This window comes from Phyllostomus discolor, chromosome 4 (assembly GCF_004126475.2).
Source record: "Phyllostomus discolor isolate MPI-MPIP mPhyDis1 chromosome 4, mPhyDis1.pri.v3, whole genome shotgun sequence".
NCBI lineage: Eukaryota > Metazoa > Chordata > Mammalia > Chiroptera > Phyllostomidae > Phyllostomus > Phyllostomus discolor.
This window is the reverse complement of record NC_040906.2, coordinates 15,022,270-15,047,506: the sequence shown is the minus strand read 5'-3', so window position 1 is coordinate 15,047,506 and position 25,237 is coordinate 15,022,270. Positions and strand designations below refer to the sequence as shown.

Here is a 25,237-nt window from a genome sequence, read left to right as displayed (position 1 = left end):
CCAGGGCTCTTTTTTCATTTCAGAGAAAGAGAAGAACGGGGGGGGGGGGGGGGGGGGTGCGGAGAGAGAGGGAAGGAGGGAGGGAGGAAAGAAAAAAGAAAAGAAACAATGATTTGTTATTCCACTTATTTATGCATTTATTGGTTGTTTCTTATATTGTGCCCTGACTGGAGACTGAACCAGAAACCTTGGTGTATCAGGATGACACTCTAACTAACTGACCTACCTGGCCAGGGCTACAGAATTTTCATACAGCAACTCTACAGACAAGACTTCTCCCATTGTCCAGCAGCATAACTGCAAACTGCAAACCTGGACTTCTATATTTAGCCAGACAATTAATCAAATACTAGAGTAGAATGAAACTTGTAAGGTTCCAAAAAAATCTAATCCATATCCCCCCTTTTAAAAAGATTTATTTATTTATTTTTAGAGAGAAGGGAAGAGAGGGAGAAAGAAAGGGAGAGAAACATCAATGTATGGTTGCCTCTCATGCATCCCCTTCTGGGGACCTGCCCTCCAACCCAGGCATATGTCCTGACTGGGAATCGAATGAGGGCCATGCTCAATCCACTGAGCTACACTATCCAGGTCTTTATCCCCTCCTTTCAAGAGAATACTAGAGTAACTCTATCAAAGCACAACTAGACCAAGAATGAGGAAGAGTGAGATATAAGAAATATATCAAACGGAGGAAAGAGCCAGGGGAACTCCCAGGACTGATTAGGACAGCCGTAACAGATCTCAGGATAGCTGTGCATAGATGTACAGGGCAACCAGTCTAAACTGGGAGCAACACCACTTGATACACCTGTCATCACCACCATAGTGCCATCTTTTAAATCTGAGGACAGAATGCCTCGGTGAGCTTAGCTCGAATTCTTATTTGTAACCGTTTCTACCATGTCCCAAATTCTTGCTCTTTCCTCCATGTCATGGTGTCTAGATCAGCCTAGAACACTCATTTTGTACCATCAAAATGTTCTGCTTTGATCTATTTCTGAGAGTTGGAGAAAGACCACAACAATTTTAGAAAACAAAAAATACAGATTCAGCCCACTTCCAGTGACTACATGTTCCTGTAGACTTGGAGCACTTGGTTCATATATTCATTCTGCCAAATGCCATGACTATGGTGAACCTTATGTTTCTGAATATTCACTCATAACTGCCCACCCACGTCTCCAGAGTGAGCTCTTTTAAATTCATGGAGAAACTGAAGCCACCTTATCTTCTCCTAGGAGGCTTACTAGTGGGAGTATTGATTGCTCTTTCACACAGGTGGATCACAGACAGTCTTAGCTATTTCATTTTTTCAAAATAAAAAAATATATTGTTTAGGGCTATAAATACAATAAGTACTATTTTTAAAATAACCAAGCTATTGCCCCAGCTGGTGTGGCATCGTCCTGCAAACCAAAGGGTTGCCAGTTCGATGCAGGTCAGGGCACACAACTGGGCTGCAGGTTTAGTCCCCAGAATGGGCGTGTGCGGAAGGCTAACTAATCAATGTTTCCCTCCCTCCCTTCCTCTCTCTCTAAAATCAAAACAAAAGTTTTTTTTTAAAGGGGAAAAGAAAAAGCAAGCTACTAATTAATACAAATGTTAGAATAGTGGTTTCCTCTGGGAGGGAGGAGGAAGGAAGGGGTATCCAGATAACTTCTGAAGTTTTATTTCTTTACCTGGGAGGTGTTCAAATTTATTGTTACGTAAATTAACAAACCCATTTTTCATGCTCTTCTCTGTGTGATACATTTCACCGTTAAAAAGGGTAATTAAAATAATATCCATACCTTGAAGACTTAACTCTGTAGCTCTTTTGATGTCATCATCTTCTTTCTGTTCCCAAGCTTCCTAAAGAGACAAGAATAAAACTAAGGTGTTTAAAGAAGTCTTGATTACAACCTATTTAATTAGGATAAAATCAGTTGCTCTGGAAGCATTTGCTAATAATGTTTTCTATAATATTATGGATGTTTGGACTATGACCTATTGAAGGATGTGGAGAAGTTCTGTACTTTCTCCTAAAACACACTCTTGGGGATTAAAAAGGCTTAAATGCTATCTTTGCTAGTTAGTGACATTAGGCATGCCAACCAAAAGCCATTCAATGTGGCATTATGATATAATCCCCTTCCTTCGTACATGTATGAAATACCTGGCATACAGCAGATACTTAGCAAACTGGTCTGTTCTCTCCCTGATTTATAGCATGCACTAATTCCCACGGTATAAGTCCTCTCACCATGGCCAATCTTAGGCTATCACCGTGACACTGAATACAGGGTTGGAAAGAAGTGTATAAAGCTGGCTCTCCTCAGCTGACAGTGAACTGGCTCTGGCACACCAATGGCCCAGAGTTTATGACAGCAGGATAAACATTATTTCCACAGGATATTATTCAGAGATTTGTATTTCTGTTTTTGCTAAAGAAACCAAGACACACAACAGATGCTTGATAAATATTAAATGAATGTTGTTGACTATTACTTTTCTAAATACATCTTAAGTTCTCTTAGAAAAACTGGTACCTCTGAAAATGTCTCAACTAGATGACTAATTATAAAAAGAAGTAGGGAAATGTTGACTATAAAAAAATTATCCTTCCCATTTTCAGAGAAAAGATAATTTATAAACAATGCACAAGTAATGAAAAAATATAATTTAATCAGGATAATTTTATACTCTCCTCAACTCTAGACTTGTTTTTAAAGAACTTAGAACAAGCTATTCTACATTATAGTACTGGGAGCAATAAATACTGTGTTCAAAAACCAACAGATACACTCTCTAGGGGGAAATAAGATTACTACAACTTATCCAAGTATGTCAAGTCTGTGCTGAAAACAGAAAGAGACTCTCTCTCAGTTATTAATAGGATGGTGCAGGTATACCAAACTAAAGAAACTTCATCTTACAATCATACCCTCACAACTGAGAAGAACACAGGGCAGGACAAAAAAGTAGGCTTGCAGTTGTGAGTACATGAAACATAGTTTCTTCCTGCATTAGTATTTATTAATTATCATATTATCTTCCTTATGAATCTCTCTTGCCCCACCCTGTAAGTTTGTTTTAACTGGGTCAGCTGACAAAGAAATACTGTAAGATACTACTATTAAGAAATCAGACTTACATTAAAAGTAAGTTTTCTAAAACAAATGATCACTATACATTACTTGTAAAATAGTTGGACATATAGCCCTGGCTGGTGTGACTCAGTGGACTGAGTGCGGCCTTCGAACCCAAAGGTTGCTGGTTCAAGTCCCAGTCAGGGCACATGCCTGGGCTGTGGGCCAGGTCCCCAGGTGACGGCATGCGAGAGGCAACTGACTGAAGTATCTCTTACACACTGATGTTTCTCTTCCTCTCTTTCTCCCTCCCTTCCCCTGCATTCTAAAAATAAATAAATACAATCTTAAAAAAAATGTTTGGCATATATACATTTGATGACAAGGGTAGGAAGGGAGGTATTTTTATAAATAAAGAGATATAGAATAGTTGGTTCTGAAATGGTTTTAAAGTTCTCAAGCTTAGCTGCACATTAGAATCAAGGAATAAAGTTTAAAAAAATCCTTATTAAAGGACTCACCAAGGATGACCCTGTGGTGACTGCCAGGGGAAGAGAGGTATAAGTAGACGTAATGGTAATGGAAGTAAATACAATAAAAATTAAATTAAAAAATCCCCTCCCCCCAAAGAAAACTAAGAAAACATGCCCATACCAGAGCCCAGATCAATTACATCAGAATCAAGCACCAGTATTTTTTAAAGCTCCCCAGACAATATTAATGTGTAGTTAAGCTTGGGACCCACTGTTCTAGAGAAATTAGATTTCTTAATCTGATTGTCTGTAAACACTAAAACTGCGTGTTCATTCTAGGGAGTCTTGGTAAATTTTTATTACTAACATGACTTGGATTGAACAGGATTAAACAAGCACAAAGACATCACCTTTTAGTCTGATACCTTAATGACTACGACCATGCAAGTAAGCCAGCTTTGGCAAATTAAGTATAAAGAACTAATAAAAATTAAAGAATAGATTACTACATAAAGAGGAGAGCAGATAAGTGTTAGTATTTGACTAAAATCTAAGCATCAGATAATATTTTTAAGAATTTTATCTTCAAATAATTCATAGGGAAGGACTCATATAGTGAGAAAATGACCAAAACAAATGCATTGCCTTAAAACATTAAAGACAAAATCATGCTGTTATACTGGCTGTTTCTACAGCTTGCAAACAGGTTGGGCTGGCATGGGGTCTCATAACCCCTCCTTCTTTTAGCATGCAGTGAATTACTGTAATGAGAGGTAACCAACAATGTATTTTGTTGCATTTGGATTTTCAAAAACAGAAAAACTATCTCTGTATCTGTTTCAAATCCAATGCAAAGCTCCAAAGAGGTTTTTATTTTGTTTGTGTTGGTAGATCAATGATACTGTATGCAAATCACCTGGAATAGTGCTTCACACCCAGTAAGTGCTCAACACATGTTCGTTATTATTGTTACTATTCTGTGTCTTGGGAAAGATAGGTATGGAGAAAGTAGCACCATGACTATCTCTTACTTGCTCCTGGAGGCTCTGAGCCAAGGCCTGCTGAAGCTCTTGCTCTTCCCTTTCACGGTCCATGTCAAACTGCTGAAGCCAATCAACCTCTCCTTGAGATCCTTCTGGGGTTTTGTTTTCTTTATTCTCATCACAGTCTTTAGTTATCTCAGTAAAACTGGCTGGATCTGAGGAAGCAGAACATAACGTAACTGGGAAATCCTCTCTAATAAACTGAAATCTCTGTACTAGAGTGACATCTACTGTTTAGGGAGTAATTTACCACAACAGGACATACAATTTCATCTTATTACAATCTAGCCCAGGGTTTCTCAATCTCAGAACTATTGATATTTTGGGCAGGACAATTTCTTGTTAGGGGAGGGCTGTCCTATTCACTGTAGAATGTGTAGCAACATCCCTGGCCTCTACCTACTAGATGCCAGTACCAACCCCCCCACCCCCCGCCTCCAGTTGTGACAACCAAAAATAACAGACATTGTGAAATGTCTGTCCCCTGGGGAACAAAACTGCTCTTCTTCGACATACAATGATCTACAGCAATGGTTCTGAAACTTAATCACCAGAAGCATTATGGTTAGGATGGAGAATTAAACAGCCATATTCATAGGTCATAAAGTCACATGACCAAGTACCAGGAAAAAGTATTATTTAGAGTAAATTAAGAATTAGGCTAGAATCATTAAGCTAATAATGAGATTTACCCCATTTATTACCATGTATGTTAAGTGTTTTCACATTAATAGTCAAATAAGCCTTGTATATATTCTGAATCAAGAGTTCCATAAAACATGTAATAAATATACCACACACAAGTATATGATAACATGTATGTCTAGAATATTTATCCGGTGAAATAAAAGAAAAATTAATCATCAATTTCTTCTGGTCTTCTTCAGTCTCTAGCATATGGATAGCTGGGACAAACAGTATGGTCATGATTTTGTCCTGGTTATTTGAACTGTGGAGCAACGACATTTCACTGTAGTTTGTAGTACTGGTAAGTATTAAAGGTAAGTAGGGAGGAGAGGCCTCTACCTGCCTGCCTGCCTACTTACCTCAAACATTTTACCAAAGCAAAAATTCTCACGATAACAAGTTAAAGAAATTCTCATAAAAAAAAATCAACTGATCAATAAGAATTACTTTTACAGGTTCATTTTTGATATAGATTATTTTAAAATTAGTATATGCTCTTTACCTGCCCCCAAACTGCATTTTAACTATTTAAATGATACTTTTCTATAGCATTGACAACTCTGAAGCTCACAGCAACTTGGTTTCAGACTCTATCAATCAGCAACTAGTCATCATTTAAAAAATTGTATTGAATTGCTGACTAAATATTTACTGCTAATACTAACTCAATATTCACTACGAGTGGAAAAGAAATTCAGAATATACTAAGAACAAAAAGCAGTATGATCCCAATTTTTAAAAATTATACTAGGGATATTAATGATTTCTTCCTTTTCTTCATGCTTGGAGAAACAACCATTTCCACTGCCTGGAAGAGGCAGCTCTGAAATCTATACAAATCTGCCTATCACTTTGGCCTTAGCTTAATGAACCAGGAAAACATATTTGAGTCAACCAATTAGATTATTTGTAGAAATTGGGAACTGAGACATTCAAGGTTAGATGATGCTAAGCATTTCAAGTGGAAGAAAGATTTAGGAGTTGAGGCTACTATTTTAAGGCATAAGATGAGTATTACTACTTTATTATCAAAACATATAAAAAAGGTGACAGAGGTACAATTTTTTTAACCAGTAATTTTCAGCATTCACTGTACCAATGCACTTCACACAATCCTGGAATTACACTAGCAATTAATCCATGTGATAGAAAACAAATCAAGAAAGCTCACATTGAGCTGCTGAAATACATACCCTGTATTTATCTTTAAGACAAAATTATCAAATGGGTACAAAAAGTAGTTAAGATCTATGGGAAAAAATATGACCATGAAATAATATACTTTTAAGAAATTTGCACAATGGATCAAAGAGGAACTGTGTCAAAACTCAATATTCTTATACTAAATATATTACCCACCTCTGCCCAACCCCCCCCCCCCAGCTAAAATCTGCTCCTTTACTACATTCTATATTTCAGTAAAAGGGATCACTGTCCACCTAGGTTTTTTTAAATGACAGAAACCTGGTAATCAATCATTTTTCACTTCTCATTTATCCTTCATAACAGGTAAACATTTTTTCCTATCTACTGAATCCATCAACTTTTTTTCTTTCAATTGCAAAGGGTACCATTAACTTTTGGTCTGGACTATTGCAATAACTTTCTAACAGGTCTCACAGGATAACTCTGATTCTTCTCTAATCTATAAACTACACATTGATATTTTAAAACACATAATTCTTTATCAAATTTGCTTGTTTGCTTAAAAGTATTCAATAACTTCTTAATGCTTTTGAAAAAAAGAAGAGTCTAAATCCTAAACATGGCTTTAGGTCATGTAATAGTCTCATCTCTTGTTTCCCCCCCTCAACACTATGCTCCAGTCATGAAGTTCATTTTGAACTTGGTTTTTGGTTCACTAACTTGCCATGACCTTTCTCATATCTAGGTCTTTGTACACACTGTTCCCTCTGACTAGTACCTGGGGACAATGAAACCTTACTTAGCCAGCATTCCTGCCCCATCTCAGTTGATTCATGAGACAGTTAATCTCTTGGGCCCCAAATATCTACTGGGAATCTACTATGTGCCAGGCACTGTTGTAGAAGCTAGGGATGGATATGGTGATAATTAAGCAAGATGGCTCTTGTGCTCAAGAAGCTTAAGCGCAAAGGCTGAGATGAGAATGAACTCAGCATATCTGAGGGATGGAGAGAGAAAATGTCATTATGGCTGAAAGAGCAGAGTGAAAGAGGAGTAGAGATGGTCTATGTAAGAAACTTGGATTAAGTGTACTGGGAAGTTCCAAGTTTTAAGCAGAAAAGTGACAGTGTGGTTCATGCTTCAGAAAGATTATTTTAGCTGCTTTGTTCAGGGAAGAAGGTCTGTAGGGGGCAAGAGTGGAGGAAAAGACATTAGGAATCAGTTGTGGTGGCCCAGGTGAGAGATGGAAGACCAGAGTTGTAGCTGTGAAGATGTTGATCAATGGTTGGATTCAGAACACATTTTGTAGGTACAGCTGATTAAACTTATTGATGGACTGAATGCAAGTATGAAGTAAAACAAATCAAGGGAGACATTTTTTGGCCTGAGCAACTGCATTTATCATGGTACCAATCTGCTGATATGGGGAAGGCATATTTAGAGAACAGATAAAAATTAAACAGCCAAGTGGACATTTCAAGTAGGCATTTCAACATACAAGTTTAAAGCTCGGGGAGAGATCTAGGCTAGAAATGTAAATTTGGTATTTAATCAGTATATGAGGTTATGGTACTACGTATCACTTAGGGAGAGAGCTTAGGTAGAAAAGAAGATACAGCTAAGGACAATATCCTGGAATTCTCCAACAATTAGAGTTCTGATGAGGAAAGGAAAACAAACAAACAAACAAAAAACAAACCCGGAATGAACAGTTAGTTTAGTAGAAAGAAAAAAAACTTCAACAAGTATGGAATGATGGAAGCTCAGAGAAAAAAGTTTATAGTCTTAAATGTTAAGAAGAGAGTGGTGGATTGTGAAATACCTCTAATGTAAACTTGATCAAAACACCATTTCAGTGAAGTGGTGGGGATGAAAGCCCACTTGGACAGAGCTGAGGAGAGAATGAGAGGTGATAAGAAAGTACAAAGTATGAATTAAACAACTCTTTCAAAGACTTTTGCTGTGGAGGGAGCAAAGAAAGGGGGCAGTAGCTGAAGAAGCACACAGAAGTCCTAAGGGTGTTTTAAAGATGGGCAAAACTAAGGCACAACAGAAATAATTAGAAGAGAGGGAAGACTTGAACCACTGCATGGCTTCTGCCAAAGGCTGCAGGCACTGAAGCAGGTTGCACAGCGGGGAAATAAGAAAGAACAGAGGATCTTATATACAGAATGAGGCAAAAGTAGGTTTAACAGTTGTGAGTTCACGAAACACAGTTTATTCCTGTATTATTACTTATTAATTATTGTATTATTTTCCATACAAACAACTGTAAACCTATTTTTGCCCCACCCTATACAGGCTATAAAGTACTTGAGTTTGCTCTCCCCAAAGCTGCTATAGTAGTAAAACCAGCTGTGATCATTAATGGTTTTGATAATCTTAGTGTTCTCCTCCACTGGCACAGATAATCTAGAACTAATTGTATGTAACTGCCTTTGTTAATTTTAAGGAGATGTAGGACTAAGCAAAAAATGAAAAGAGCTGAAAGCAGGAAATCAATGGACAGAGGACAAAAGTGCTAATATTAACCAATGATGTCTAAGGACAGTAATTATAAGTTTATTATGAGAAGGGGATTTCAGAAGAATACTTGCATCAAGAGGGATAAAAAAAGGAACACCTACAAACAAAAATCATCAGTGTTTTTTTCCAGAAAAATTGAGGATATACTAATTCTTTTCACTTGCACATAAAATAATTCAAAATTGATGAGGTCCTAACCCTAAGAATATAGAAAATAATTCTGTGGTACAGTACCATTCTTTTCACCTCCAAAATCCTAGGCCTGATTATTGAGAACACATTAGCTGGCTAAGTAGATACAGATATTAGCGCTATCAGAAGAAAAGAAAAATTAGAGCTGGATATAGAAAGAGGCAGTAAAAATTTTCTACCTAAAATTTTTAAAATACCCACAGTGCAAGGTAAGGAGGCTCAGCTTGGTTGTTCCCACAGATAACTTCAGAAGTACCGAAATACAAATAATAATGACCACAAAAAATATTTTTTTAAAACCTGTATAACAATTTACATCAGATGTATATACTATCTAACATTCTATTTTAAACCTTCTGAAATTTGTCTGGTAGAGCCCCACACAGAGTAAGAAAACGGCTAGTAAGTGGTGTAGCCAAGACAAGAGATCTCTTAGGTCAGTGGTCTGTCTATGATTATGAAGGAATGGACCCAAAGGAGAACGAAAAACTTGAATAATTTATATAGCTGACCCTCCACATCTACGGGTTCTGCATCCAAAGATTCAACCAATCACTGATAAAAAGTACTTGGAAAAAAATGCTACCCTGCTGCTGATGTGTACTAGTAGTTGAGGCCTGTGTTAGTTTCATCTGGACTGAACATGCACAGACTTCTTTTCTTCTCATTATTCCCTAAACAATAGAGTACAATGGCTATTTACATAACATTTACATTGTGTTAGGCATTAGAAATAATCTAGAGATGATTTCAAAGTATACGGGAGGAAGTACTTAGGTTATACCTAAATACTATGCTATTTTACATAAGAGACTTGTGCATCTGCGAGTTTCAGTATCTTCAGGGGTCCTGGAACCAATCCCCCACTGACACCGAGGGATGACTATACACTAAAACTTAGTACAAGTTCAGACATAGAAAAATGAAGAAAGAATTATATGCATTTCTGAGGGGCCGGTGATGAGAGAAAAGTGACCAAAAACTAACACAAACATTTATTAAATGCACATTAAAATATTAACTTTTCCTTTGATGTGTACCTAAAATATGGCATATTTTACCATTAGCCTCTGGGTACTACACCCATTATTTACTTCTCATTTTTTTAAACTTTAAAAAAACCATGAAAATATTATTAACTCTGTTATACACTGTAAAGATCCATCTTACCTCCCATTATTTAGAAGCCATTTGTTACATTAAAGCTTTGGAACACAGCTATGCCTTGTTTAACAGATATCTTCATTAATCCTACCTGGCTCTGTGATTGTTTTGGGTTTCTCGGTTTCCATAGGGTCTGGATTTTCAGGCATTTCTTGAATATCATCCTCTGCAAATCCAGTATCTGGGCTGCTGGTTGGTTTATCATCATCTACGTGGCTCAGAGACGGTGAAGCTTCTCTCTTACTTATCTCTAAAACAGCTGCTAGAAGCTCTTCTTCACTCATTGCATCAAATCCTGAGTTTTCCACTTCAGACTTATCAGGCTCTATTCTGCATGATTTTGAATCCTGAAGAAAAGAGTTACTTTTAAAGGAGATCTGAATGCCTACAAATACAGCAATCTTAGAGTTTAAAGTGAGGAGTTTATTTTAGTCCTAAAAAGTTCCCTTTCTTTGATACTTTGGGCTATTTAATAATCAATAATCAATATATAAACTCACAGACAAACTTAATATACTTTTACTAAAACTAAATAAAAATACATGTTTACTTTCTTGGTTACAGTAAGTGTTAAGTACACTATTTGTAGAAATTTGAAAAATCTGTAAAAAATAATTAAATAATTCAAAATCCATCAGAGAGAATACTGTATTTTTAGTATATTTTCTTCCAGACATATGTGGATTATACTGTAAGTATTGTCACTATATTTAATATTCTTTTTTAAAAGTTGGCAGGTCTAATTTTTTAAAATAAATGACAAAAATAAGAGACACATTAACATTATGTAAATATTCAGAAGTTATTTTCTGAATATGTTTTATTTTGGGGGAGAATTTCTGACTTTTTGTGATTCAAGGCAATCAACCACAAAAACTACCTCTAGCTTTAAAGTAAGGTGGAAAACAAGTCAGAACAAAAATAATGAAAATAACTACCTTACCAAAAGGGAGGTTTAAAATCAAACACTTGCACAAGATGATGTACAGTCCTAGAAAAGCTTGTTTCTTCAAAGGATTAACTATCCTTATGTGTTAAGATAGAAGATAATGTAGTTAAACCTTCACACCCATTATTTAAACTGTTAAGTTTATGTGGTTAGCCTGTTGATGTAAAACGTTTACTCTGGTTCCACCACATTAACAATTAGTACCAACATTAAGCAAGTAATTACAATATTTGAGAACTGATATGTAAAAGTAACTGAAGATTTACAGGGGAAAGCAGTTTATCTACAACTTCCATTTCTTAGAAGTCTCGGTCCTAGAAACAACCTGTGTTCATCGATGGATGGATGGATGGATAAAGATGTGGTATAAGAGAGGACACCCAAAAACCCTGGAAGGTGGGCCCCTTGAAGTACAGGCTTTCCTGGCTAGGTGAGTGTTCCAGGAACCCATCCGTGGCAGTGTAAAAGCTGGCATTGTTGTGAGAGGCTGCATTCAGCTTCAGTGAATATTTTTTGAAGATTCTTTCAACACATTTGCTTGTTTCACGATGGGTGATTTATGAGCGCACCAGCCCATACCATGCTGTTGAGTATTCAGTAGCTTTTGACCAAAACCTGCATGACCCCATGTCCCGCCCTCCCTGATTTCACCTGAGTGGCCATTTTTTTTTTGTTTCCCCAGATGAAAAAAATCTTCAAAGGGAAATGTTTTGCTTATGTGGGGAGACGAAACAGTGGCAGAAGCACTAAAAAGCATCAAAGTCAACAAGTTCAAACACTGTTTTGAGCAGTGGAAAAAATGTCTTGAGAGGTGTACTGCATCAAATGGAAAGTAATTTGAAGGTGACTGAAGTTTAAACATGTAAGCATAAACAATTTTTATAAATAAATTCTGGAATTTTCTTGGTACCCTCCTCGTATAAACTATTCAGCCATAAAAAAAGACATCTTGACCTTGAGGGCATTATGCTAAGTGAAGTAAGTCAGACAGAGAAAGACAATACCACGTGATCTCACTTTTATGAGGAATCTAACAAACGAATCCAAGCTCATAGACAGAGAGAACAGATTGCTGGTTGCCAGAGGAGGGTGGGGGTGTGTGGTGTTGGGGGTGTGTGTGAGAGAGAGAGAGAGAGAGACAGAGAGAGAGAGAGACAGAGAGAGAGGTGAAAGGGGCTGAAAGGTTCAAACCTCTAGTTACAAAATAAGTAAGTCCTGGGATGTAACATACAGTATAGCATGGTGACTACAGTTAATGATATGGTACTACACATCTGGAAGTTGCTAAGAGGGTAAATATTAAAAACTTTAGTCACAAGAAAAAAATTATTTTGGTAACTATGCATAGTGATGGATGTTAAGTAGACTTATTGTGGTAATCATTTCACAATTATGCAATACAAAATACCACACCACTATGTTGTGCCCTGGCTGGGTGTCTCAGTTGGTTGAGTGTTGTCCTGCACACCAAATGGCTGTGGGTTTGATCCCCAGTGGGGGTGTACGAGAGGCAACCATTCTATGTCTCTCTCACATTGATGTTTTTCTCTTTCTCACTCCTTCCCTTCCTTCTTCTCTCTCTCAAAATCATTAAACATATCCTCAGGTGCAGATTTAAAAAACATCCTTATGGTGTAGACCTGAAACTAATATAATGTTATATGTCAATTATACCTCAATTTAAAAAAGTCTCAATCCATCTTTAAACAGACTGGTTTTGTAGCTATAGAAAGCACACTCTACAACTAATGTTTGACTCTTCCAGTCAAGATGGTGGCGTAGGTAAATGCAGTACTTGCATCCTCCCATGACCACACCCAAATTACAACTAAACTACAGAACGACCATCATTCAGAACTACCTGAAATCTGGTTGAATGGAAGTACTATGACCAAGGAATTAAAAAAAGCTACATTGAGACTCGTAGGAGGGGTAGAGAGGTGGAGATGTGGAATGGGCTGGTCCCACACCCATGTGTAGCAGATAAAAATCAGGAGGGATATCTGAGCTCCAGTGGTCCTCCATGAGGAGTCCCACACCAGACCCCACAGCCCAGAGTTCCAGGGCCAGGGAGAAAAGTCCCCATTACTACAGTCTGTAAAACCCAGTGGGGATTGAGTCTGAGGAAGACAGAGGGCTTCTGGAGTTCCAGGCAGTTACTTTTAAACGGCTCACACATGGACTTACTCAGACTCACTCACTCTGAGGTCCAGTGCTAGAGCAGCCCCTTAAAAAGCACCAGAGACATATGTGAAGGAACTGAATTGTCTGGCATCAGAGTGAGAGCTGAAGGGTGGGAGTGGGCAGCTTTCTCCCAGACAAAAGTGTTGGCAGAGACCACTGTTCCTTTGAGGAACCCTCCTCCAACAGAGCCAGCAGGCTGACATCTGAGATTTGATCAACCTGGCTCACAAGTTTGTCCCACTCTGGTGATTCTGAGTCCCTGCTCCACCCAACTTTTGGGCCCACCCAAGCTGTTTCCCTTGAAGGGCCTGTCTTGGCTCATGCTTCAGGTTTTCCTAAAATCTCTCAAACACAAAGCATCTGGCTTCAGTGTGCCTCTAAGTGGTCCCAGGTATGGCACTAGTGGCAGCTAGCCTCAGTTCACAGCTTGGCCTCACCTGGGCACCTCTAGGCCCAGCAAAAGTAGAAGCCACCTGCAGTTTGTTTTGTAGCTTATGCTGGGTGGTCCCAGGCAGAACACAGGCAGCAGCTGACCATGGTCTGCACTTCCTGGGAGGCTCCAGAGCCAGAGCACCTGGTGGCTGCTTCAGACCACATTGAAGCAACACCCCCAACCACCACCACCAGCAACACACTCAAGGGATGGACTCAGTGGGCAACCAAATCCTGCCGAAATGAGTCCTGCTCTGTGTGGTGGGCCCTGCACAGCTGATCCTCCACGGTGGCTGGTGGTCACAGCCAGTTTTTGCAGCTGATCAGCCTGGGGCAAATCCTTCCTGTTGATGTGCCAACAGCAATCAAGGTTCAACTACAAGAGGAGGGTGTGCAAAGCCCACAGCGGGGACCTACATAGAGAGCTTGGGTGACTAGGGAGATTGTGCCACTGGACCCTACAGGACACCTATTATACAAAACCACTCTACCAAGCCTGGGAGACAGAACAGCTTTATCTAAAACACAGAAACAAACACGGGGGGTGGGGGGAGCCAAAATTAGGAGACAAAGAAACATGTCCCAAATGAAAGAACAGAGTAAGACTCCAGATGAAGAACTAAATAGAATGGAGTCAAGCAATCTACCAGATGTAGAGTTCAAAACACTGGTTATAAGATCCTCAATGAAGTTTGAGGAAGAGCACATGAACTTAGTGAGAACTTCAACAAAGAGATAGGAAGCATAAAAACAGAGATAGAAAACATAAAAAAGAACCAGTCAGAAATGAAAATACATTAACTGGAAAAAAGAATATATTATAGGAAATTAATAGTAGAGTACTGAAGAATCAAATTAGTGATCTGGAATGGAAGGGAACAAAAAAATACCCAACCAGAAGAGCAAAAAGAAAAAATCCAAAAAAATGAAGATAGTGTAAGGAGCCTCTGGGACAACTTCAAGTGCACCAACATTTTCATCATGGGGGTACAGGAAGGAGGAGAGAAAGAAACCAAAACTTATTTCAAAAAATAATGACAGAAAATTTCCCTAACTTGGTTAAGGAAACATACATACAAGTCCAGGAAGTGCAAAGAGTCCCAAACACAATGAACCCAAAGAGATCCAAACCAAGAAACATCATAATTAAAATGCCAAAGGTTAAAGACAAAGATAGAATCTTAAAAGCAACAAGAGAAAAGTAGCTAGTTACCTACAAGGGAGGTCCAAAAAGACTATCAGGTATTTCTCAACAGAAACATGCAGGAAAGAAGGGATCAACAAGAAATATTCAGAGGGATGAAAAGCAAGGACCAACATTCTTCTATCCAGCAAAGCTATCCTTCAGAACTGAAGGACATATAAAGGGTTTCCCAGACAAAAAACCAAAGGAGTTCATCACCACCAAACCAGCATTACACAAAATGTCAAAGGGTCTTCTTTAAGAAGATGATAGAAAACATGAACAATAAAATGGCAATAAATACTTACCAACAATTGAATCTAAAAAACAAAATAAATGAACAAGCAGAACAAAAACAGACTCATAGATACAGAGAATATTTTGGTGGTTGCCAGAGGGGATAAGTGAAAAAGGTGAAGGGTCAAGAAGTACAAGTTGATTGTTACAAGGGATGTAAAACAAAGCATAGGGAATACAGTCAATAATATTCTAACAGCTATGTATGATGTCAGACTGGTACAAGATTTATCAGGATGATCACTTAGTAAGTTATGTAATGTCTAATCATTGGGAAGTACACCTGAAACTAATATAATGTATGTCAACTGTAATCGAAAAAGATACATTAAAAAAATAAAACTAATGTTTGAACTGATGTGTTAAGTTTATGATTTATCTTGTGTATTAAATTTGCAGGTGCTGGTTATAAAAGGCATTTGGACAGTAAGAGCTATACAAATCCTTGTCGGATATTTGATGAGAAATTACCTACCTTTTCCAGGTCTTCCTGCTGCTGTTCACAGCCTGACATTTCACAAAATCTCTGGCTAAGGGCCACAGAACGTTTTAGCTCATCCTCACTGTCTGAATCAAGACATAAAGCCAATGAACTCTTGGATTTAAAGGGGAAATACCTGTAATTCAAGGGAAAAAAAAAACCTATGTAACTCTGATAAACACTGTTCTTATTATTCTTTTGGTACATAAATCCCAAAATAAAACAAAAAGCTTTTCTTAAATGGAAAATAATAGAAAAAAAAGGTATATTTAAGAATTACCTTTGCCCCACTTCAAAGGAGTCATGCTTTGAAAATTAGCTCTTTTACCACTACATATTATTAGCAAACCAATCACTTTGTGCCTTTTTTCTTTTAACGATCAGCCCCAAAGTTGTCTGTTAGTGTCTTTATAAAGCAAGTAATCCACTGAATGCATGCAGACATAGCAATGAAAAAATGTTGACAATAGAGCATGAGAACTAATCTTTAATCTTTTAAATTATGATTCATGTACTTTAAAAGTAACAGTAACATTCCACTTATCCACTTATATGTAGGTCAGACTTCTGGCAACCTCTACCTTCCAGAACACAGGGATTCAAAAATAAGAAAAAAGGCATCTGAGGAAGGCAGCAGTTTCAAAGCCCATGCACTTTACTCTTTAGACAGGGACCCTTCTTTCCCAGGAAATGATGTATAAAATAATGTAGCAAGGTCGTCAAGAAATGAGAGCTAAGAAATGAGAAGAGAATAACCACAAATACGGTAACAAAGAATTACAAAGTCGTTTGTTTAATGTAAAGGTAAACCATCTTGTAAGTAATGTCATCTGAGGGCATTATCATATTAAAACACAGCGCAATAACTGACATTCGTAATGTTGAGTCCAAGTCATGACAATATATTTAAATTATCTTCAGTATATTTTACTCAGAATATAAGGAATTCTCTATATACTCTCTATAATGTCAAAGAGTATATAACCACCTAAAATGGTTAAAATTTTTTAAGATTAATTCTTAAAAAGGCAAGCTTCGGTCATATAAAAATTCATTTATGTGAAACATCAAATATTCTTCAATGATACTAGATAAGTAAGGTGTTACTGTGTTGGCTTCCAAGTGAGCTGAAAATAAATTAAAGGAAAAAGTGGTAAAGGTCAAAGAGCACAAGCTTTCTTTGATGGAGGTTAACATAAATTCATATGCTATACTAAAAAAAATATAAAATGAAAATTGGAAAAAATGCAATTCATCTAAATGTGAAAACTGTAAATGAACATAGAGAATGATGGCACTAAGAAATAAGAGGCCACAATGGAAACCAGGAGAACTGCAGAGCAATGTAGATCAAAGAAAAGAGGCAAGTGGTCAGTGATAAGCCCAAACATAGTCTGTGGCTGAGAGCAGCCAGGATATCACTGCACTCCAGCCTGAACACTTGAATAGCCCCCTGTTATGTCTTCAGAAGGGTTTTTAGTATAACTTAGTAACAGCCAATTAGTCATCTTAATTTCTCATTTCTGATTTCATGCTCACCAAGCAAAACTGAACACATTAGTTTGTTTATCCAGGTAAATACTTTACTAAATGAGGGTGACACCTGGCTACCAATAACACCAGGGTCAAATGTGACAAAGGACACTGTAAAAGAACCAATGGTATTCTGTTTCATAACTCAGCCTCTTTTAAGTTTGATCGGCATGACAGGTCTTCTAGGGCCTAATATCCTTTATTGACCAACTCTCAAATTCTCATACCAGTAGACCCTGGAGAACAGATGACCATGCCAAATATCATGAAGCTCAATGAAATCATCTCTTTCTTGAAACTACAGTGATTTGGTACATAAAGAGTGCATTCCATTAATAATTACTATATTCACAGAAGGCAGCTTGCCTGTAGTAATGAAAAATATTCATCCTGTAAATGCATCACTTGCTCACTTTCTAAGCAGCCAAGTGGTATTGCTCATTTGTATCTTGAGAACGGGCAAGAGTATTCATATCGGTACCATTTCAGATTTCTAGTCATGTTAGTCATCTGGTTTTAATTGCACTGAAAAATAATTAACAGGAGGAAAAGAAAATAGCAATTCCCAAATGTCATTTTATGGTAATATAATCCCCCCCCAAAGCCCTTAAACAACAAAAGTGTCTTTTCTAAAAGTATTTTTTGGACAACAAATTTTAAGGAAAACTAATTTTAAAGACCAATGACAAGCAAGTCATTTAGAAGTGTCTAATCAGGAACTATGTGGTTCTAGTTCAGTCACAGAAGAGGTATATTTTTAAAAAAGCATTTGCTTCCCTTCTTGGACTTGTGGTCTTCAACAAATAAATAAATATATAAACAAAACATTTATAGAGTAGCTACATTCTAGTGTGTGTTTGCTTTTGTCTCCTTTTACAACAGCTCCAGCTCATTGTCTAAAACAAGAAGTCCAAGACTGGCTAGCAACAAGTAACAAGATATTTTGGGATCTCCATGCGTCTCTCTGAAGAACAGTGCTTTATACCAATATGGGTTATTTCAGCCCTTCAATCCTTAAAACTCCTCCTCATCAGTCAATTTTTAGAGATGTAGGATGAAAATATTACATATTAACAGATGATTTAAGATGCTATAGAACAAAATTTTGAGAGGACCATCTGAAATTGTTTCACTGTTAAAAACTTGTCATACCCTAGACAAAAGCAGCCTAGATTTAAAGCAGATCCAGGAAAATTTCAAAGTATAGTAATACAGAGCAGTTATCATGCAAAAAGAGAAACAATAAAGAAAAGGGGAGGGGATAACCTTAGAAACTAAGGTAAGCCAAATCCTTAAAAATACAAATTTTGGGTACACAAGAAATATAACTCACTTTGAAGGTGTAGAAGGGCTGGTGATGCAGGAATTCACCATTTGAGAGGCTTTCAATGGTCTAGAACTATCAGAAAATTAGAAAATATATAATGTATATAATTACATTATTAACATATATATTTAACTTATAAAATGAATTATTCTGTACTACAGACCTTAATATATCTTTTAAAAAATCAAACATTTATACTACTTTTACTAGCTATAGAGGCCAAAAGAGAAAATAAAATACTACCTCTGGCCTCTCCTTGATCCAACGACTTTATTAAATAAAAAGCAATGGAAACAAAGCCACAAAGGTAATGCATATAAAAAGAACAGCTTGGGAAAAATTATCTTTCTCAGTACTTTATTTTTAAGCAATAAAATAATAACAGCTCTCATTTTTTGAGGACTTACTAGAGGTCATGTACTACAGTAAGAGTGTATGTGTTTCCCATCATTTAAGTTCACAACAACCCTATTACTTTCCCTACAAATAGGTCAAGGAATTTGTCCAAAGTCTTAAAGCTATTAAATTATAGTCAGGTAGCCTGGTCTCAGGCCTGTGATTATGTATAAAGAGCCTACACTGATGATTTGATATAGTACTACTGCCAGAAAGAGTAATAACTCTACCAGCAGAGGGCAGTTGCATCAAGCAAAACAAAACACAAACAAAAAAACCCAGAAGAACCAAAAACCACATATATTCCAAAGAAAGGCCTTAAGACAAAAATCCAGATACACTAATAATTGCTGGGAACACGTCTTTATTAGTAGACTTGTTAATGCCTTTAGTATAAATTTATACAACGTAGTATATATTTCAATTATTAACCCAGGAGAAATACACTTTTACATAACTGTATCAATTCACATTAGCAAATAGCCATTCACTTTCTGAAATACTTTCTACTTTAGCCAAGAAACTTGGCTCTTCTAGTCGCTAACCATATGACTTTAAGAAAATCACTTCCTCTCCCTGGGTTTCTTCTGTAAAATTAAGAATTTAGAAAAATCTCAAAAATCCTTTTCACCTCTAAGTTCTAAACTTTATGACTATCAAACTAGAGTTCGGGTATAAAAAAGAACTACAATATAAGGCTCCAAAGTAATGCAAGTATGCAGAAGAAAGTTCAGAGAAGTCCTACGGTTTTCCCAGAATACACAATGAAACAAAATAAAAATTAAAGGTTACTTCTTTTCTCATGTAAAAATTTCTAGAAGCCACTAAAGTTCTATACTTCTATTGGTAATAATACATTTATGGAGATATAATCTATTTTTAGGACCTCAGTATAACATTTAATATCCTGTTTCCCAGATTTGAATATCCTAAAGAGTCAGTAAAGACATTTGTTAAAAATACCGAAAACCCTATCTTAGATCTAATGGAACAGAACTTCTAGGGGAAGAACACAGGAATCAATATTTTACTGTTCAGGTGACTCTTATGAGCATGCAAATTAAGTTTATATTCCCAACATGTATCAAACTGTCTTCTAGTGATCTAAAAGCGTAAGAGCATTGCCTAAAAAGATGACTAATTAATTATGAAAGGCAAGTAATGTACTTGGAAAAATTCTGCTTAAGCATTTTATTACTTCAATTTACTACTTCGGTTACTTCAAGGAGGCAGTAATTTAACACAAAATCCCCAAATAAAGCCAAATTAAAATCACCTCTTGGTCTGATTTTACCCAGGAATTGTGTTATTTACCTAGCTCAGTCATTCTTTTGATTAGATTACTAAAGTGTTTCTTCTTTAAAAACAAATGCAAAGATATTCTCTCTCAAGGACTTACATTGCCATATGTGCACTCCAACCGAGGGGGAAGGGTGGTTTTGTATTTTCAGTGCAGTGAGATGACAGGGTCAGATATCTTGGAATGATGACCTGCTGCCCAATCTTGTTGTTAAGTGAGAGAGTGATATTGAAGCTGTATCGCTTCAAATGAAGAATGAGGATCCTGAAAACAGGAAATGATGACATTACTAGTTTGTACATAACAAAGGTAGCTCTCATAAGTAAAAAGAGATCACAGTAACTATGTTAGATAGCTCTTGATTTAAAGAATACATTTGACCAAACTAAACATTTGGCCAAAGAATATCTACTAAATACCTGCCATGTGCTAGGCATTGTGCTAGGCACTAAGAATACAAATAAAAATAAAACACTGCTATTGGGTGTATTTAGGTTAAACACAACGTTCTTGGAGAAACAAAACACACCGACCCCCACCCCCACATCAGATAGTAACTAAATTTTTAAATACTAATATTAATATTGCATTAAATTCTTAAATTATTTACTTCAATGTTATGTAGCCTTAAAAAGCAGGTGTTATAATTTTAATTAAAGTGTTAAAACAGCCTTATGCTTGATGGTAACAGTGAGTTTTTTTAAGATGATTTCTGACAAGAAGTATTCTTATTTCAGTAAATTGCCTCTGAAGAAAGTTAAGAGAGAAAGAAAAATTTTCTCCACTTAGAAGTTCTGAAAAATTTCATGGCACATCTGGTTCGTGGGTCTGGAAAGGCTTTTAGTTGTTAAAAACACTTTTTTAAAAAAAGGTATATTCCCTTTATTTTTTATCTTTTGTTGTTTTTGTTTTTTAAAATTATTTTATTGTTGTTCAATTAGTTTTCTGCATTTACCCCCTACCATATCCCCCCACCCCAGCCAAACCCACCATCCTTCCTAGCTTCCACCCCCACCCCGCCCTTGGTTTTGTCCATGTGTCCTTTATAGTTGTTCCTAAAACACTTCTTTTTAGTTACTATTGTGGCAACCATTTCACCTCTGATATAGAGCATAATCTTTCCCCGATGGACTAGTTACACTTCACAGTGTACAAGAACACTTTAATTACCAAATTTCAGAACTCTTATGAGGCCAAATCTCAATTCTAGGCAAAAACAGTTTTTGATTTATGGTAAACTGTTTCCTTTCTTACCATATACATATACCTTCATCACAAAAGCCACAACCTCAAAAATCTGTAAATTGTAGTTATCAACAGTATTTTTCTTTCAAAAAGCATGCTACAGAAATCATAACCTTTAAATTCACAACTCGAGAAAACACAAGGATACAACTAATGTGAAGAGGCTAAAATATCAGATGTCAAATATTTTGACTAAATTTTCAAATAATCATACCAAAAATAAAAGCATGAAAGAGACAGCCAATGTAGTTAATATTACTGACTTGTACAGATGAGATGGACTGGAAATGAAAAGATTTGATAAAGATGCCAGACCCTTCAGAATAATAGTGGACTGGCTTGAATAGTGAAGTGAACAAAAACAAAGTAAGTCCAATATTAGGATTTATGATACAAAATCTTTTGTTTTATGTAAATTTGGAATAAATTAACCTTTAACATAAGTGACCTACTGGAAAAAAAAAACCAAGGAGGAAAATTTCCCTCAGCATTTTTTCCCACTTTGAAAGGCCAAATAGCTAGGCAACTGGAAAGGGAACAGACATTCAGCTTGCCAGTTCAAACACATATTTTTAATTGTACACCGATTTCCTTTGTGAATGACAGCTGGTAATAATCCTTTGCCTTAATATTTGTTCCGTTACCCTCCTACCTCAAAACACAAATGGCAAAGAGCAAGTCTCTTAAGAAATGTATACCATGGTCAATATAGTAATAATGTTATGATTCAGAAAGTCATTTCTTTAAAAAAATTTCATTTTCTAGAAAGGAGCAGATTATGAACTGTAAGAGAACTAGTCTCTAGAGGCTAGATTCCAGAAACTCCACGCTTGAGTCTTAGAAAAACTGAAACTAATGAAAGAAAGTAAAGCACTCTGCAGGCAAAGTGCCATATAAGTACTTAATATTAATAATAACCTTGTTTGTGGTTGAGATCTATTCTTGGAAAGAACTAAAAGCTGTCCTATAAGCACATAATAATTTTTCTAGCTAGTCTGGTTTTACACTTACTTATAAGAAACTAATACAATTTAAGTTAATATCATTCCTAATTCAGAATTCTTTATTTTTATAGAAAACTTATCAACTTATAAGATTCTCTGAATAAAGGAATGCACAAACTGCAGAAAATTACTTTTCCTATTTTGTTCTCACATGTATGTGTTTATGTCTGTAGCAGGTTTTTACTGAAAGTTTGGGATAAGAGAGGGAAGGACTACAGGACAACACAGGACAACGAATTGTAACAGAATGTTATACATTACTGAATTAAAAATCTACTAGCTATTCCCTATCACTCCAGGGTCTCCCCGACCAAGTCCTCTTATTGCCATCCTCTGGGACTCTAACGTTCCCTCATCATTCCAAACCCTCCTCCTTTCTTCTGCATTCCAGATTTGCACCCTCTACCCTCTTCATATTTTAGCTGTGCTGACTCTCTTTACCAATCCATTCTGTTAAACCTCACTTATTCAGTAATATTTCTAAGATTTTTAAAGAAGAAAAATTAAAGAGCACTTAATTTTACCTGGGCAGCCTGTTAAATTTGTGCCTGACAAGAGCACACTTCCCATTACACTTCTCACAGGAATACTCAAGTTCTTCTGTCTGTAGAAAGACAGGAGGGAAAAATAAAGAAGCATGAAGCTGAATCAGCATTATCTCATTAAACGCTACTAATCTTCTCTTGTCATACTACTTCAGTGGAATGACAACTGTGACCAGTTTAACTATTTCTAGAGTCACAAACCTTACTAAATTAAGACCTAATCTCCAAAATATTGTTATAATATCATACCCTATTTCAGAATTCCTAATTTCCTTTTCTTTTAATCAAGAAAACACCTCAATCTATGATAATAACTAGATTGTACAGCAGCAGATTCTCAATCTTTTCCCCAGGAATACATAAGAACCACTGCCAACGGTATACCCAAACTTAACATTTGGCCATAGCAAATAAGATCACCTTCAGGTTAGTTGAAGTTCCTGGTCTGTTAGGTGTAACTACCCCTTTCTTATAATGGAACTCGATCTTCTGGTAACAGCTCACTAAAAACAACTGCTCTAAAAGGACCAAAGTTTGGGGTGGATATCATTACCTAGAGAAAACTGAAACAAGAAATCCTTAAAAACTGGGGGTAAAAATACCTAAGAAAAGCTTCAAATTCTATGGTAATACAAGAATAGTAAGGAATGATTAAAACAAAAGGAAATGCAGAGTATCTTTGGGTAAAGCTAAACTTTCATCATTTAAAGAACAGAAAGGTTTTTTTAGCTTTAGGAAGACAATCCTATTCATTTGCTACAACAAAGAGTTATAATCCTGCTCTGGCTGGTATAGGTCAGTGGATTTAGCTGTGAACCAAGGGATCACTGGTTTGATTCCCCGTCAGGGCACATGCCTGGGTTGCGGGCCATGTCCCCAGTAGCGGCCACATGAGAGGCAACCACACATTGATATTTCTTTCCCTCCCTTTCTTTTTCCCTTCCCCCTCTAAAAATAAATAGATTAAATTTTTTTTAAATTTAAAATTAAAAAAAAAAAAAAAAAAAAGAGTTATAATCCTGGCAAATTTCCATCAGTTATAAGAACTGGTACACAACAGATCCCAGAATATCTCTAACAGTATATCATAGACACAAATATACAGCTTTGGATAAAACTGACTCTTCTTTGTTGTTTCTAACAGGGTACATACGACCCAAGGAAAGCAAAGAGTATTTTTTTATTCCTCAGAATTTAGTACACTCACTTATATAGTGTCTTCAATTTTAACCCACATTACCAAATTTTAGCATGTGTCACTTATGCTTCAACTTAGTATTTGTTTATAAATAGCTGATTCTAAGGTTGTCCAAAACACTTGCTGTTGAGTCAAATGTATAATCTACGTAAGCAATCAATTTCCTTCAATGAGTTAACAATGAGATTTACGAAGCTTTAAAAAATATCATTTATAGATTATTTCTCATTTGTTTTCCCTGCAAGAATTTTGTCCAAATTCTGCCTTAAAGAAACCAACTTTAAACACAATTATTTATGATATATAAAATTTAGTTATGTGAAAATACCAAAAGATACTACTTGCCCTAAAGAAAAGATCAAGGGAATCTTGAATTGACCGTGGAGGGAGTGGCTTTTTCCTTCGAGGAAGGTCGATGGAGAGGTCATTAAACTGTTCTCTTTTGGGAATAATCTCTCCACACCTGTAAGAATAAAAGACGACAAGTCAAAGCATTCAGAAGCCTAACTGCAATACAAAATAAACACAAATAGACTTCAGAAACACTGTTCCCCCACAGAACCTATCAAGCACTGACAGACTATGACTAGGCATAAGAAATATACAACATTTAAGACATGTTTACTTTAACCCTTATTAAGTAAACACAGGCAAAACCTCAACTGCAAGTATTTAAGTACTTTCTTAAAATGTGAAAAGGCCCCTAGGCACCAAGATCCTGGCATTTTTGAAAAAAGGCAGGAAGCTACTTTGGTTAGAACAGAATGAGCAAAAGGAAGATTGGCAGGAGATGAAGTCAGAGCGTTAACTAGGGGATAAGGGTTGCTCAAAGACGATCATAAAGAGTTCTGTAGACCACGG

General features: G+C 36.5%; 1 protein-coding gene across 6 annotated transcripts in view; it reads right to left on the bottom strand.

Annotated features, from left to right (window-relative positions):
• Positions 1-25,237, bottom strand: part of USP37 (ubiquitin specific peptidase 37) — an 82,351-nt gene that overhangs the window by 11,091 nt on the left and 46,023 nt on the right. For 5 of the 6 annotated variants that reach the window (XM_028509220.2, XM_036022857.1, XM_036022856.1 and 2 more), the window contains 8 exons: positions 24,722-24,839; positions 23,158-23,237; positions 20,484-20,648; positions 18,695-18,760; positions 15,823-15,964; positions 10,394-10,649; positions 4,576-4,742; positions 1,794-1,854 (listed from right to left, as the gene is read on the bottom strand). In XM_028509220.2, coding sequence (XP_028365021.1) covers positions 1,794-1,854; positions 4,576-4,742; positions 10,394-10,649; positions 15,823-15,964; positions 18,695-18,760; positions 20,484-20,648; positions 23,158-23,237; positions 24,722-24,839 — 1,055 coding nt within the window. The remainder of the gene's footprint in view (positions 1-1,793; positions 1,855-4,575; positions 4,743-10,393; positions 10,650-15,822; positions 15,965-18,694; positions 18,761-20,483; positions 20,649-23,157; positions 23,238-24,721; positions 24,840-25,237) is intronic. The other variant, XM_036022860.1, reaches the window with a different exon arrangement.